Here is a 12,887-nt window from a genome sequence, read left to right as displayed (position 1 = left end):
TCGGCTTCAAAAGAGCTTCGCGTGGGTATCTTAAACACCTCAATCAGAGCTCTGTAGAAGAAGTTATGGTCGTTTTACAAGCACTGCGCTGTCCAGAAAATCTCACGCGGCCGGGTGAATTGTTACACTATAATTCCACCCGGCCGGGTGTCGCAAATTGAGCGCTGGAAGGTCAGAAACTGGTCGAAAATCATCACCCGGCCGGGTGATATTTACCCTTTATAATTCCACCCGGCTGGGTACGTTGTTTTGGCGTATTTTTATGCCAAAAACGCGATTTTTGATGGGGATTAAAAGGAGAAAAAGCCTAGGGTTCAATCTATTCTACACTTACCGCCAAACACACATTCTCCCTCTCTCCGAAGAACTCTTGGAAGACGATTGAAGATTCAAGCTTCAATTCTTCCGCCAATTGTAACTCGTATCATAAATTCCATTGTTTTTCTTAGTTTCGGTTTGTTTTCTACCATGAACATGAGTATCTAAGCATCTTTCATGTAGAATTCTTGGTGAAGATGCATTGATTCATAGTTTTAATCCAATTGACTTCGGTTTATCTTGCTCTTGCAATTGTTTGAATTATTCTTGTGCTTTTTCCTATCAATTGCTTGATCACCAATTGGGAGTGTTAGGGTTTCTTAGAGTAATCGGGAGATGAAATATTTAATCTTGAAAGAGTAATAATTCACACATTAATTCAATAGAACTCGGGAGAGTTGAGATTTTGAGTGGGATCATTAATATAATCAAACTGTTAGGAGTTAAGTCTAAGAATTACAAGGGGACTTCAATTATTACACCTAATCTACAGATTTCTCACTTCGGGAGAGGGTTTAATCTATAATCGTGATTGATTCAACAATTCTGGAGACTTTAAATGGTAAATCTATTTCAATTGGGTTAGACTATGAGTTGCGCATCGGATCCCGGAATTATGCATATTTCTCCATCATCTTATACAACTTGCTTAATTGCTTTCTTGTTTAAGTGTTTTAATTTAATCTCTGAATTTATATGCTTTTAGTAGTTGTTAGTTTCAAAACCCAAAATTTCCTGATTGTCTGGATAGTAGTTGAAATTTGTTCGTGGTACTTAGGTTTACACTTAATTGTCTCTGTGGGATACGATATACTCTTGCTTGCTAAATGCTACAATAACCCCGTACACTTGCGGGTATTAATTGGGTAAAATAAAGTTGAGTCACTCCCCCACGCCGAGGTGTGCATACGACGGTGGGCGAGAGGATCGAAACAAGAAACACAATGCGCGATACCCGAGCCCACATTGAGCTACAAGAAGACCTAATCAAACACATTTTGGCGAAATTCGGCCACGAGTAGTGGGTTTTTTTAATTTTATGAATTTAATTATGTAATTTTTAATTTTTAGGATTTTAATTATGTACTTTTAATTTTTAGGATTTTAATTATGTAATTTTTAATTTTTTTGTAATTTGTAATAGTATTCCGGATATTTTTAATGCATTTTAATTTTGTGGAAATGTTTTTATTTAAATTGAATAATAGAATGATGGGACCCTTGAACTTGTCCTTGCGGAAGAGTACGGATGTGGGTGTTGTGCTCTTGCCTAAGAGCAGAGAGTAAAAGTGGATCCGGGCCCACATCTGTACTCGTTGGCAAGAGCACGGATGGGGATGCTCTAATAGCATCTACAATGGCGGCGAGCGGACCGGCTAGCCGATTCCCGGCGCTGGCCGGTCCGCTCGCCGAACCATTGCAGCAGGCGAGCGCCAAATCGACGAGAAAAACGGCGAGCGCACGCCGATTCCCGGGCGCTAGCCGATGAACTCGCCGATCGGCTGGCCGCCATTGCAGGCTCCCGATCGGCTAGCCGATTTTTTATTTTTTTTATTAATTTTTGAAACACTATATATATGCGATTTGCATGTCATTTTCAAATCGGCCGGCCGCCTCCAAGCACATGCCGACATGCGCCAAGTGGAAGTTCATATTCGACTCCAAAAGGATTTAATGGAAGAGTTGTGGGCGCGGAGGATTGCACGACGTTAGTTTTTTTTTAATTTTCTAATTTTTTTAATGTACCTTTTTTTTAATTTAAATAAAATTATTGCATTTTCTCGTATCTGTGTCGTAAGCTGAATTCCGTATTTTGTGTGATTGTTATTTTTATAATTTTGTTTATTATGGCTAGCCTATAACTAACCTATTGCTTGTCATGATGATATGACATGAGCAGTTTGTGGCTAGGTTACGACCGTCCTATTGCCATCGTGGATGCTCTAAGTAACAATGACAGATCAGGTGCGACATGCGTGCGTGTAATATCCATACCCACAACTTTTTGGTCAAAATGCGCTGTCCGCTTATATCTATTTCCTTTTTCTGTTTATGAGAGTGATACTTCCAAACGATTTGTGTTTCGATTTTCTTAATAAAAAAATATTTTGAAATACCGAATTCAACTATAGAATGTCCATTCAAATTTTATGTGAATTTTCTACCTAAGCATTAAAAGTGGATATAATAAGTTTAAGTTTTGTAGAGGCCCCAAACTTGGAGAAAATACTTGAAAACAAGTTACAGTGGTTTGAGATGCGATCACATCGACAATTTTCAACTTTTTTGAAAACTGAATTCTTTAACAAATAAATTAAATTGAAAATATTCAAAAGACCATAAACTATACTCTAATGCTTAGATGGAATTTATGGAAATAAAAGCATATATAAAGTCCCGACGAATTATTCTTCATCACACCGGTGAGGTCTTGATTTCGCGAGAATTAAGGACACAAACTGCTGCTTTTAATTATCTTTCACATTAAATAAATCTATTGCTTTCTAAAATATAATAAAAAAGAGTAAAATAATGGCTATTGTTGTCGGAATATCATATTCATAACATGGTTTTCAAGGACCACATTTCAATAACCCTAGAAAAGCAAGTCTAGTTATCACTAGTGGAGATTTTAGCCAACTTCAATTATAAGGCTATCCGTAACGCCGGCTCTTAACCGTCTCATCTCTTCACTATTTATGGGCCCCACTGTACTTTTCATCTTATCTCTTAACTAAGAGATAGCACATGCAACCCTTCATCTCTTAACTATTCATTCAATTTTATTTTTTTATTTTCAACAAATTCAATTAATAAAAACACACTTCATTAAATAAAATAAAATTACAATTTAAAATCCTAAAATCCTAAAATAATAAAAAGTGGAAAAAAATAAAAACACATAATAAAAAAGTGGAAAAAAAATTAAAATACATAATTTTAAAAACAATTTTATATAAATTATAAAAACTACTCCGCCGGCGAATCATCCCCTGAAGGCGGTGGCGGTGCACTCAAGCCACTTGTAGGCGGAATACCAATTTGTCTTGCCATATACTCAATTCCGGCAAGATGAGCTTGATATTGGGGAGGCGTCATGCAGGAAGTGTCAGCCATCGTGGCGGTCAAGTACATGTACAATAGGGTGTTCGGGCCCAAGACTGAGCCCGTCTGGCTTGATTCACCTCGGTCCCTCCTCCCCTAGCCGCCTTGGTCCCTTGCAGCCGACGGCGCCAACTGGAGGAGCCCCCTGCATCGGTGGTCGTGCCCTCAACCTCCTGTGAGGCGTTGCCTAACCCGCCCTCACTAGACGAGTATTGGCCACCCGCCGTGTGCTTCGTGCGTTTCGAGCTCGAGCCCGTGCTGGACTGGACACCGCCAGCCCACCTTTCAACGTCTTTGACCGCCTCCCAAACATCGACATGTTTGAATTCTTTGTTGTTGTCGTAAAAAAGACTCGCAAAGTCGCTCTCAGAATGTCGGCTCCACTGGCTCCGCTTTGGTAATTCGCCGCTTCATTCTTGTAGATCCCGCAAAAATTTTTGACATCTCTGTCAACTCGGTCAAAATGACTGCAGAGCATCTTCATGGTGAGGCGGCGTGAGCCCTTTTGCTTGTTCTCGTTGTAGGCGTCAGTGACCTTTTTCCCAAAAACACTTGTGGGTTTGTTGATTCCCGACGATAGGATCGTATGAGACTCTGACCCAAGCGTTGAACAGAGTCATCGTGTCTTTGCGGCTGTATGGATGACGACCTACATCCTCCTCCTCCTCGACCTCCTCCTCCTCTTCCTCCACGGCGTCGAATGCGCAACCCCCGGAGCTTCCACCGCCTCGTCCTCCTTCCGGACTGGGTTCAGCTGGAAAATCCTCCATAATTTGGGATAATCCTTGCAATTGACCATACCTCAGGGCGGGGGGACGAGAGTATGCATCCACGTCAAAATAGGGTGGTTGGTACGTCGCCGAAGTCGACGAGCCTTGGGTGCCCGGCGTCGACGAACCGGAACCGGAAGCACCCAAGACATTGTACATGCCCCCAGTCGCCAAACATGTTCAAGTCATAGCCGCCGGAGCTGCCAGAGTTTCCGTCGCCAGACATTTTGATATGAAAATTGGAGAGGTGAAATGAAAATTGGAGAAAAAAGAGAGATGAATTGAGAAGAATAGATTTGTGTTTGTAATATTACAGTTTTTAATTTTTAAATTTTTTTATTAAAATCGAATTTAAAAAAAATAATTTATTGCGTCAGCATGACGACGCCCACTCGCGGGCTGGCGAGTGGGCGTCACGCCTATCGCCAGCGCGCCACATGGCGCTGGCGCGTGGTGAGCTGTCTCGTGAACCCACCCTCCGAGACGAGACCGGGACGAGACGAAGGGCTGCATCGGCGTCTCGCTGCCGTCTCGTCTCTCCGAGACGCGTTGCGGATGCTCTAAGGCGTTTGGTGAGCTACAGGGGACGTGGCAACGTCATCATCAATTTCTCTCGTATTTTCTCTCTCCTCTCTCATTGTCACTAAGAGCATCTCCAATAACCGGCGTCACCACCGCGACGCCGATTTTTCGCCGACGCCGGTTTGACGCCGAACCATTGGAACCGGCGTCGGCGAAATCGGCGTCGCCATGCCGATTCCCGCGCTGACGCCGGTTCCGACGCCGATCCTCACGGGCGCCATTGTGCGTCCCGGATCGGCGCCAAATCGGCGTCGAATTTAATTTTTTTTTAATTCGAATTTTAAAAATTCGAATTTAAAAAAAAAATTTAAAAATACTATTTATTTATGAAAATTGTTTTTAATATTTAAAAACAATTTTTACAAATAAATTTATACAAGAAATTCGTAATAGCCCATATATATTTAATGGGCTTGCGAATTATGAAACCATTCTAGGTTGTCTCTCTTTTATAGAGACACCCTTGAATGTTTTATGTTCCACATTCGATGTGGGACAAAAACCACTCTAGGTAGTCTCTCTTTTATAGAGACATCCTTGAATGTTTTATGTTCCACATTCGATGTGGGACAAAAACCACTCTAGGTAGTCTCTCTTTTATAGAGACATCCTTGAATGTTTTATGTTTCACATTCGATGTGGGACAAAAATCATTCTAGGTTGTCTCTCTTTTATAGAGACATCCTTGAATGTTTTATGTTTCACATTCGATGTGGATTCTAGGTTGTCTCTCTTTTATAGAGACATCCTTGAATGTTTTATGTTTCACATTCGATGTGAGACAAAAATCATTCTAGGTTGTCTCTCTTTTATAGAGACATCTTTGAATGTTTTATGTTTCACATTCGATGTGGGACAAAAATCATTCTAGGTTGTCTCTCTTTTATAGAGACATCTTTGAATGTTTTATGTTTCACATTCGATGTGGGACAAAAATCATTCTAGGTTGTCTCTCTTTTATAGAGACATCCTTGAATGTTTTATGTTTCCATATAGAAATATTGTACTTTTTTAATTGTACTTTTTAATTTTTGTACTTTTTTTAAATTATTGTACTTTTTTTTAAAATTAATGTACTTTCTAAATTTTAATAGTATTATTCGAATTTCCCGTATTTGTCTCGTAAATTAAATTCCGTATGTTGATACGAGTGTAAATTAAATTATATAATTTTTATTAGTGATGTGGATAGGTAGTGTGAAGGCTATGTGAGGGCTATTTGATGTCCAGTTGATGTGGCAAGCTGATGTGGCAGGAGAATTGTAGTGCTGATGATGTGGCAGTGTGAAGGCTATTTGATGGCTATTTGACGTCCAGTGCTATTGGAGATGCTCTAATTTCTCTCATCCTCTGTAATTCTGTCTTTCCTTCTCTCTCCTCCTAGTAATACGTTCACTCCCTCTCCCCTCCCGTAGACATTTACTTTCTAATCTGCATCAATTTTGTTATAGGAGTACAATTTTCTCAGAAAACTCTTGGAACAATTTCGACTGTAAATTTGAGAAATGCCGCCAAGGTAACGACGGATGCACGCCTTTAAACGGCGGCGGTGAACCCGACGGCACCGGTGTTCCCGTTTCGGCAGGCGAATGGCATTGGCTACCGCTCACCGGCGCGGCGGATCTGGAGGATGGTCGATGCCTGCGCACAGGGGAGGCTCGAGTCCTCGATTTAGAGATTTTGTGTTGAACGAAAGAGATAGATAAAGAGGTAGAGGACGGAACAACGACGTACAACGATGAACATGCGGCGACTAGAGGAGAAATCGCCTATGACAGTATCAATTTGGGGGTGACGAATTGGAAACGAGAAGTGAGGTGATTTGGGGAAGAAAGAATTGAGACAGAAATGGCGTGAGAGAAGAGATAGGTCAGAGCGAGAGAGTTGATGCAGATCCAAAAATAGTAAATGGCCACAGGAGAAGAATGGAAGCGAGAGTATTTTACTCTATAGGAGGAAGAGGGAGTGACAATTAGTGACGATGAGAGGAGAGAGAGAAAATTGACGGTGATGTTGCCACGTCATAAATCGCTCACAACATGTTGACGCCTAGCATATCAATTCTCTGCCAGTAGAATTTACTTTCGGTTGACAAAATTAAATCTCATGATTAAATATGTATCATGTTTGGTTCATAAGATTGAACCCTTCAACTTAATCCTAAATGGAAAGTTTCATGATAATTACTTATAGCCTCCTCCCTCCAACTAAAATAATCCCACAACTTAATCCTAGATGGATAGTCTCATGATATTAGTCATGACAACCGAACACCAACTTTATGTATAGTATAGAATATACCCTTTTGATATTCTATGCACGTTGAGTATGCCAATCCATAGTTATAGTTTTAGATTATATACCACAGGTTGATAATTATGAGTCTGCAAACAATCATGAATATCCTTCATATTCAAAAGATTTAGGGGCCAAGTTCGGGAATCTACAGCGCCATACATATTTAATCATTTGACCTAGCTAATTTTTTTCTATACTTAATAATTGTATTTAAGTGGAATTTTTTCTTTCATTTTTCATGATTGTGTTTATATACGCGCGCATATATTTCAATGGCCATCATTAATTAGTTTTAAATTTGTATACAAATTTCACTTTAGTTTCTAATAATAAAGTGGTCAAGTATTAATCTAATTCAAGAGTAATTTTTTACATAATTTTAACACTATTCAGTACGTATAATAGTAGTAGAAGTTATAGTGACAATTAGCGATTTTCACCGGCCCAGTATTTTTTCGCCTGACATTACCATATTAATATTAATAAGAATGAACTACATCAATAGTCCATAAATTTTTAAAAAATCATAATAGATAATCCTTGGTCTTACGAGACAATCTCATTACTGGTCCTTTTTCACTATTAAGCCTATTTTTCCATAAAAATGTCTATTAAGACATATCGACCATTTTTTACTTTCATAAAATTAGGGTACCTAGTACTACTATGATATTTTCTTTATCTCGGTCTCTAGTATTTAAAAAAAAATAGTAGTGTAAGTGTAATTATCTTACCGATCACAGATTTTAAAAAAAAGCTAAAACACAATAAAAATCAAATCAACGAAAAACATGATTGTTCTAAGCAAAATAGAATGAACACAAATAAAACACCAACGGTGGAGATAGAGGATCCGAAAACTTAAATATGATTAGTAAAACTAAACTCCAACTGAGGAAAAAAAAAAAAAAAAAAAAAAAAACTCCAACTAAGTCCGACAATTACAAATCAACTTAAATATTGTAATGCGTGGTTTGCGCTACACAACCCAAAACATCAAGATTCCAGTAACAACAAATTCATCACAGATTATTGGTATATTACAAGCTGCTAACAGTAGACACCGAAACAATATAATGGAGATGCAAATTTACTTGAGATGTTTAATGAACCACTCTAGCATGTCTCTGTGAGCCTCCTCAGCACTTTTCACTGCTCCTTCGTCTTCGTCTTTGTACCTCACGGACCAACCGTGTGAACATCCTGGGAATATCTTCACAAAGCTATCCACCTGCACAAATCAAGATCCCCATTACTGTTTGCCAAAACTCTATTTATGTCTTACGGAATTTGCAAGAAATTGAGCAGTAGAAACGCAAGCGGAAAGGAACTGCAAAAAAGACTCGGGCTTTTTACCTCAGGCTTTGAGTTTAAGGCAGCTTCAAATTGTTTGACAACCTCTGGTGGAGATACATGGTCAATCTCAGCTCCAAGTATTGATAATGGGACCTTAACTCCTGAGAATTGTGAGATAATGTAGAATTTTTATCAGGATTAGTCGTCTTGGTTTCTTCATACATTCTTAGGGTGTGTTTGAATTGGTAGATAAGAATATATTAAAACGGAGGAAGGTTACAAAGCAGCATACACCTTACTCCCATGTTTTAATAAATATGATACAAATAAGTGATAATACAAAACATACCAATATAGGTAAGTCACTGGAATGTCTATGTTTAAAACTAAATAGTTTTACCCTGAATATCTTCTACCGAGACGAGAGAAGGATGGATCAACACCCCAGCTTGGATATAAGGATACTTTGAAAGCTCCACAACCACCTTGGCTGAAACGAGATTACAGTCATGGTCATAAATTCATGAAAGTGAATAGAATTTGTGTAACCGAATAAGTAAAAACATAACTAACCTCCCCAGCAGAAGCCGACAGCTCCAATCTTGGTTATCCCTTTGCTTTTCAGAGCTTCAATAACTGGCTTTGCATCTTCAAATCCTTGATCCTACAAACGCAGAAGTAATGTCATTTATATAAACTTCAATCCTACAAAAAGGAGAGCTGATTGATCGATTCTAAAGCAAAAAAGGCTTACTCACAGGTCCATGAGTTTTGAGCCATTCAGTAATCGGCTTCTGATCAGGTACATAGGGATCTCCGTGGAGGAAGTCTGGCACCACGGCATAAAATCCAGTAGCCCCAACTTTGTCCGCAAGCTTCCTATATCATTGAAATGCCACATTAATTAATATCATATGAATTCATATTTTGTATCAACATATGAGGCAAAACAAAATCCTAATTATGAACAGAAACCCGAGAGAACACTGATCCTTCCTATTGACACTACCAACTATAAGCCGGTAGCCATGTTATCAGATAAAATTCACGAGCGCATTACAAGTTGAAAAATTTTCACATAGCAAAATCAAGAAAAGTAACTAGTGAGAAGTTCATGGGAAGTACCTTAAATTTGGAGCTTCATATCCTGCACATACAAAACCAAATGAAACTTAAAACACAAAACTATCAATGCTAAATTCCTATACAAAATTATTATGTTAAAAGACACAGCAGATAACATCGATTTCACTACACAAAACAACCTTTTTCAATAGAGAGAGAAGGGATGTATTATCGGCTAAAAAGTTCTCTCTCAGAGTGATGTGTTTGTGTTGGAAATTGGAACCTAAACACTTAAGAAACTCCACTCACCAATTGATATAATACCACCGACTATTCATGAAGCTAATCAATATCTATAACCAAAGGTAAAACTTTTCATTGAACAAGGACTAGTTATAATACTCACAAATCATCACTAAAAATTCAATAGAATATCGAAAAATGAGCCCTAGAACACGCAAACATAACAACAAACCTCCAATCCTAAATAACAGTAGCAGTAAATCAACACATACCCCAAAAACAAAATTGCAAATAACATCTTGTTTGTTTGCAAGACAAAATAAGACTGCACAATGGATTAGCAAAGATCTAAACAAGCATGATTGGAAAAGGAAAAAGATAGAAACTTTACAAATCCCAAATCAAATATTCGAAGAAAGGCAAGGGTATTTTACCAAAAACATCAGAAATCAAAATGACAGCAGCGTTGGAATCAGCAGGGCCAGAAACATAAGAGCTAAGGCCTCCAATTTCTTCAACTTTCCCACTTCCACTGCCTGAGCTTGGAACGGGTGGATTCTCACAACACTGAGCTCCAGACATTTGATTCTTCGAATTTTCTGTTTCCGTGTGTGTTTTGTATTCTCAAAATAAAATTTCTTTGGAGTATCAATTAAATTTAAAGTTCTATCGAAGTAAGAACTTTTCAGATAAAGATTTATGAAAAATTAATACTCCCTTCTATACGCAAAGGAGAGTTCCATTTTTTTTCATTTTAGTTAGTTCATGAATAGAAGCCCAATTCATTTTTAATTTATTTTTTTATATTTTTTAAAATTCATACTACTTAGAAGCTATATTTTAATCACGGAAATTTATTTTTTTATATTTTTTAAAATTCATACTACTTAGAAGCTATATTTTAATCACGGAAAGGAGGTGGGTGCGTGTGATTTAATCAGAGTGATTGAATTTGAATTACAGCATCCACAATGGGGCGGATGTCCTGGCGGACATCCCAAAAACACCTCCTGCCACGTCATAAAGACTTTTCACTGCACTGTCACGTCATAAGGACATCCCACTGTACAGTGGCGAACATCCCCAAGGACATCCCGACGGACTTCCCACAATAATAAAAATTCACAAATTCACCAAATTAAATAATTTACGGAATTAAAATTTCGACACAAATACGGTGAAATTGCAACCACTTTATTAAAAAAACATACATAGTACAAAAAAAACATACATAATTATTAAAAAAAATTACATAGTTAAAAAAAACCGCCGTTTCACTCCTCGGATTCCCCGCCGCCAGTACCCTCGTCGTCCCCGGCGGTAGTCCCCTCGTTGCCACTCTGTGCCATGTCTCCCAACCCCAAATCGCGCCGCATACTGTTGATGATATCCTTCAGCGACGACCTGTAATGGCGATCGGTCGATATCCGCCATTCAACCATTGCACGTAACAGGGTTTCATGTTGCGCGACGCAGGCGAGTGAGGGGAGCTCGGGATCGTTTTGGGTAGGAGCTGCCGATTGGGCCTCGGCAGACCCGCTGGCGCTTCCACTCGCCATCCGCGCCGCGGACTTTTGCCCCACCGGGCGACGGCGGCGGGCCGACGATGAAGGTGTCGGGAACTCTGCCTCGGCGGGGCGGGGGGGGGGGGAGTTCGTGGGAACCAGCACTGCTACTGTACTCCCCGGAGGCGCTGATCTTCGTCCGCTTCGGCCAGCCAGATTCAACACCTGCAGTAAACTTGGCCGAAGTCTGCACTACAAGATACACCTCCCAATATTTGAATTCCCTGAAGCCTGCCGCAGCGTCTTTGAACTGAAGGTGAGACAGAAGCTTCACATCTTCGGCAGACATGCCGCTGGTTGCCGAGCGGAGGTTGTTTGTGTAAATGCCGGCGAATCGGCTGAGCTGCCTCTTCAGCCGCGCCCACTGTTTCCGGCATTGCTCTCCGTTGTGAGGCTTCCCCCTGGCGGTTTGAATTGGAGGTAGCTTTGGCTAATGCGCCACCACATCCTGTCGATATGCCGGTTAGCCCCGATATATGGATCATCCACTATACTGATCCACGCCTTCGCTAGCGCGATGCACTCCTCTGTGCTCCAGACGATCCTCTTTTTCCCGCTGGATCTCTCCCCCACCTCAGCGGCCACCGCCTCACCATCGTATCCCACCGCAGGCGAGGTAGTGCCCCGTCCCCTGCCCCTCCCTCTCCTTGTCCTCCCTCTCCTCCATGTCGCCGATGGTGCGTCTGTGGGAGAATCCCGGATCGGAGATAGCCCCAACTCCTCAAACAAAAACATCTCGATGCCAGTGAACTGAGTCACGAGAGGAGTACTCGGGGGTTGTCCGTCGACAATAAATCCATATAGGGGCGATAGACATTGTCCACCGATGATTGTGGGACCCCTTGCCTACTCCACCTACAGCGACAGGTGAGCCCTGCATCATCTTCGACATCATCATCCAGGTCATCTGGGTGGCATCATCCCCGGCATTCCGACATCATCCCCGGCATTCCGACATCGTCCCCGACATTGGTCATTCCGACACTCACCCCGGGCATTTGGGGCATCATTCCATACCAAGGCGGGTACATGTTGTAGTACCCGTGCATCATCCCCGCTATCATTCGGGGTTGGGGCATCATCCCCGCCATTCCGGACATCGTGGCGGACATTGGGGTACTTCCGCCAAGGGAAAGATCGGTCTCTGTGACTCGCTCGTGGCAGGGGAATAACTATTGTGGTGCTTCATTTATCTTCGAAAGAAAAGTATTTAGAGAGAGGAAGATACTCGTTAATACAAGTGGTGCGAATGAAATGAAGTTCAACGAGCCGTATTTATAGAATTTTTGAAAAAAATAATAATAAAATAATCGGGACGTCCGTGGAGTTAACGCAATAGCGGACGTCCGCAAGGACGTCACGACGGACGTCCCGGGAACGCCGCGGAACTCCGATGTCCGCAGCGGACGTCCGTATCCGCGTCACCGTTGCACAATGGCGAACGTCCCACGCGGAACTCCGTCACACCGGCCGGACGTCCGCCGGGACGGGCGCTATTGTGGATGCTCTTACCATAACATGTGAACAATTAAGATGTAATCAAATTCCATTGGGGGACTAAATATTTGTATAATCACGTAATGATCTCAATTTTTTATGGTCTCATTATTTTATTTGAAAATATGCAAAGGAAAGAGGTTTCTAG

The 12,887-nt window shown here is 40.8% G+C and overlaps 1 protein-coding gene across 1 annotated transcript; it reads right to left on the bottom strand.

Moving 5' to 3' along the window:
• Positions 1 to 8,002: 8,002 nt before the first annotated feature.
• Positions 8,003 to 10,407, bottom strand: LOC121801485 (endo-1,3;1,4-beta-D-glucanase-like). The gene is made up of 7 exons (XM_042200985.1): positions 10,112 to 10,407; positions 9,495 to 9,516; positions 9,128 to 9,248; positions 8,943 to 9,033; positions 8,770 to 8,859; positions 8,430 to 8,530; positions 8,003 to 8,304 (listed from the first exon to the last, which is right to left on the bottom strand). Exons 1-7 carry the CDS (start codon positions 10,257 to 10,259, stop codon positions 8,164 to 8,166), a joined length of 714 nt encoding a protein of 237 aa, XP_042056919.1. The 5' UTR covers positions 10,260 to 10,407; the 3' UTR covers positions 8,003 to 8,163.
• Positions 10,408 to 12,887: the final 2,480 nt, after the last annotated feature.

The sequence above is a fragment of the Salvia splendens genome, chromosome 4 (assembly GCF_004379255.2).
Source record: "Salvia splendens isolate huo1 chromosome 4, SspV2, whole genome shotgun sequence".
Lineage (NCBI taxonomy): Eukaryota > Viridiplantae > Streptophyta > Magnoliopsida > Lamiales > Lamiaceae > Salvia > Salvia splendens.
Note: the sequence above shows the minus strand (reverse complement) of the source record. Positions and strands in the feature narration are given on the sequence as shown.

Coding starts and splice junctions, on each gene's coding strand:
- LOC121801485 (XM_042200985.1), bottom strand. CDS start 10,259: ATGTCTGGAGCTCAGTGTTGTGAGAATCCACCCGTTCCAAGCTCAGGC. Junction 9,249..9,494: donor TATGAAGCTCCAAATTTAAG/GTACTTCCCATG, acceptor TCAATGATATAG/GAAGCTTGCGGACAAAGTTG. Junction 8,305..8,429: donor CCTTAAACTCAAAGCCTGAG/GTAAAAAGCCCG, acceptor TGATTTGTGCAG/GTGGATAGCTTTGTGAAGAT.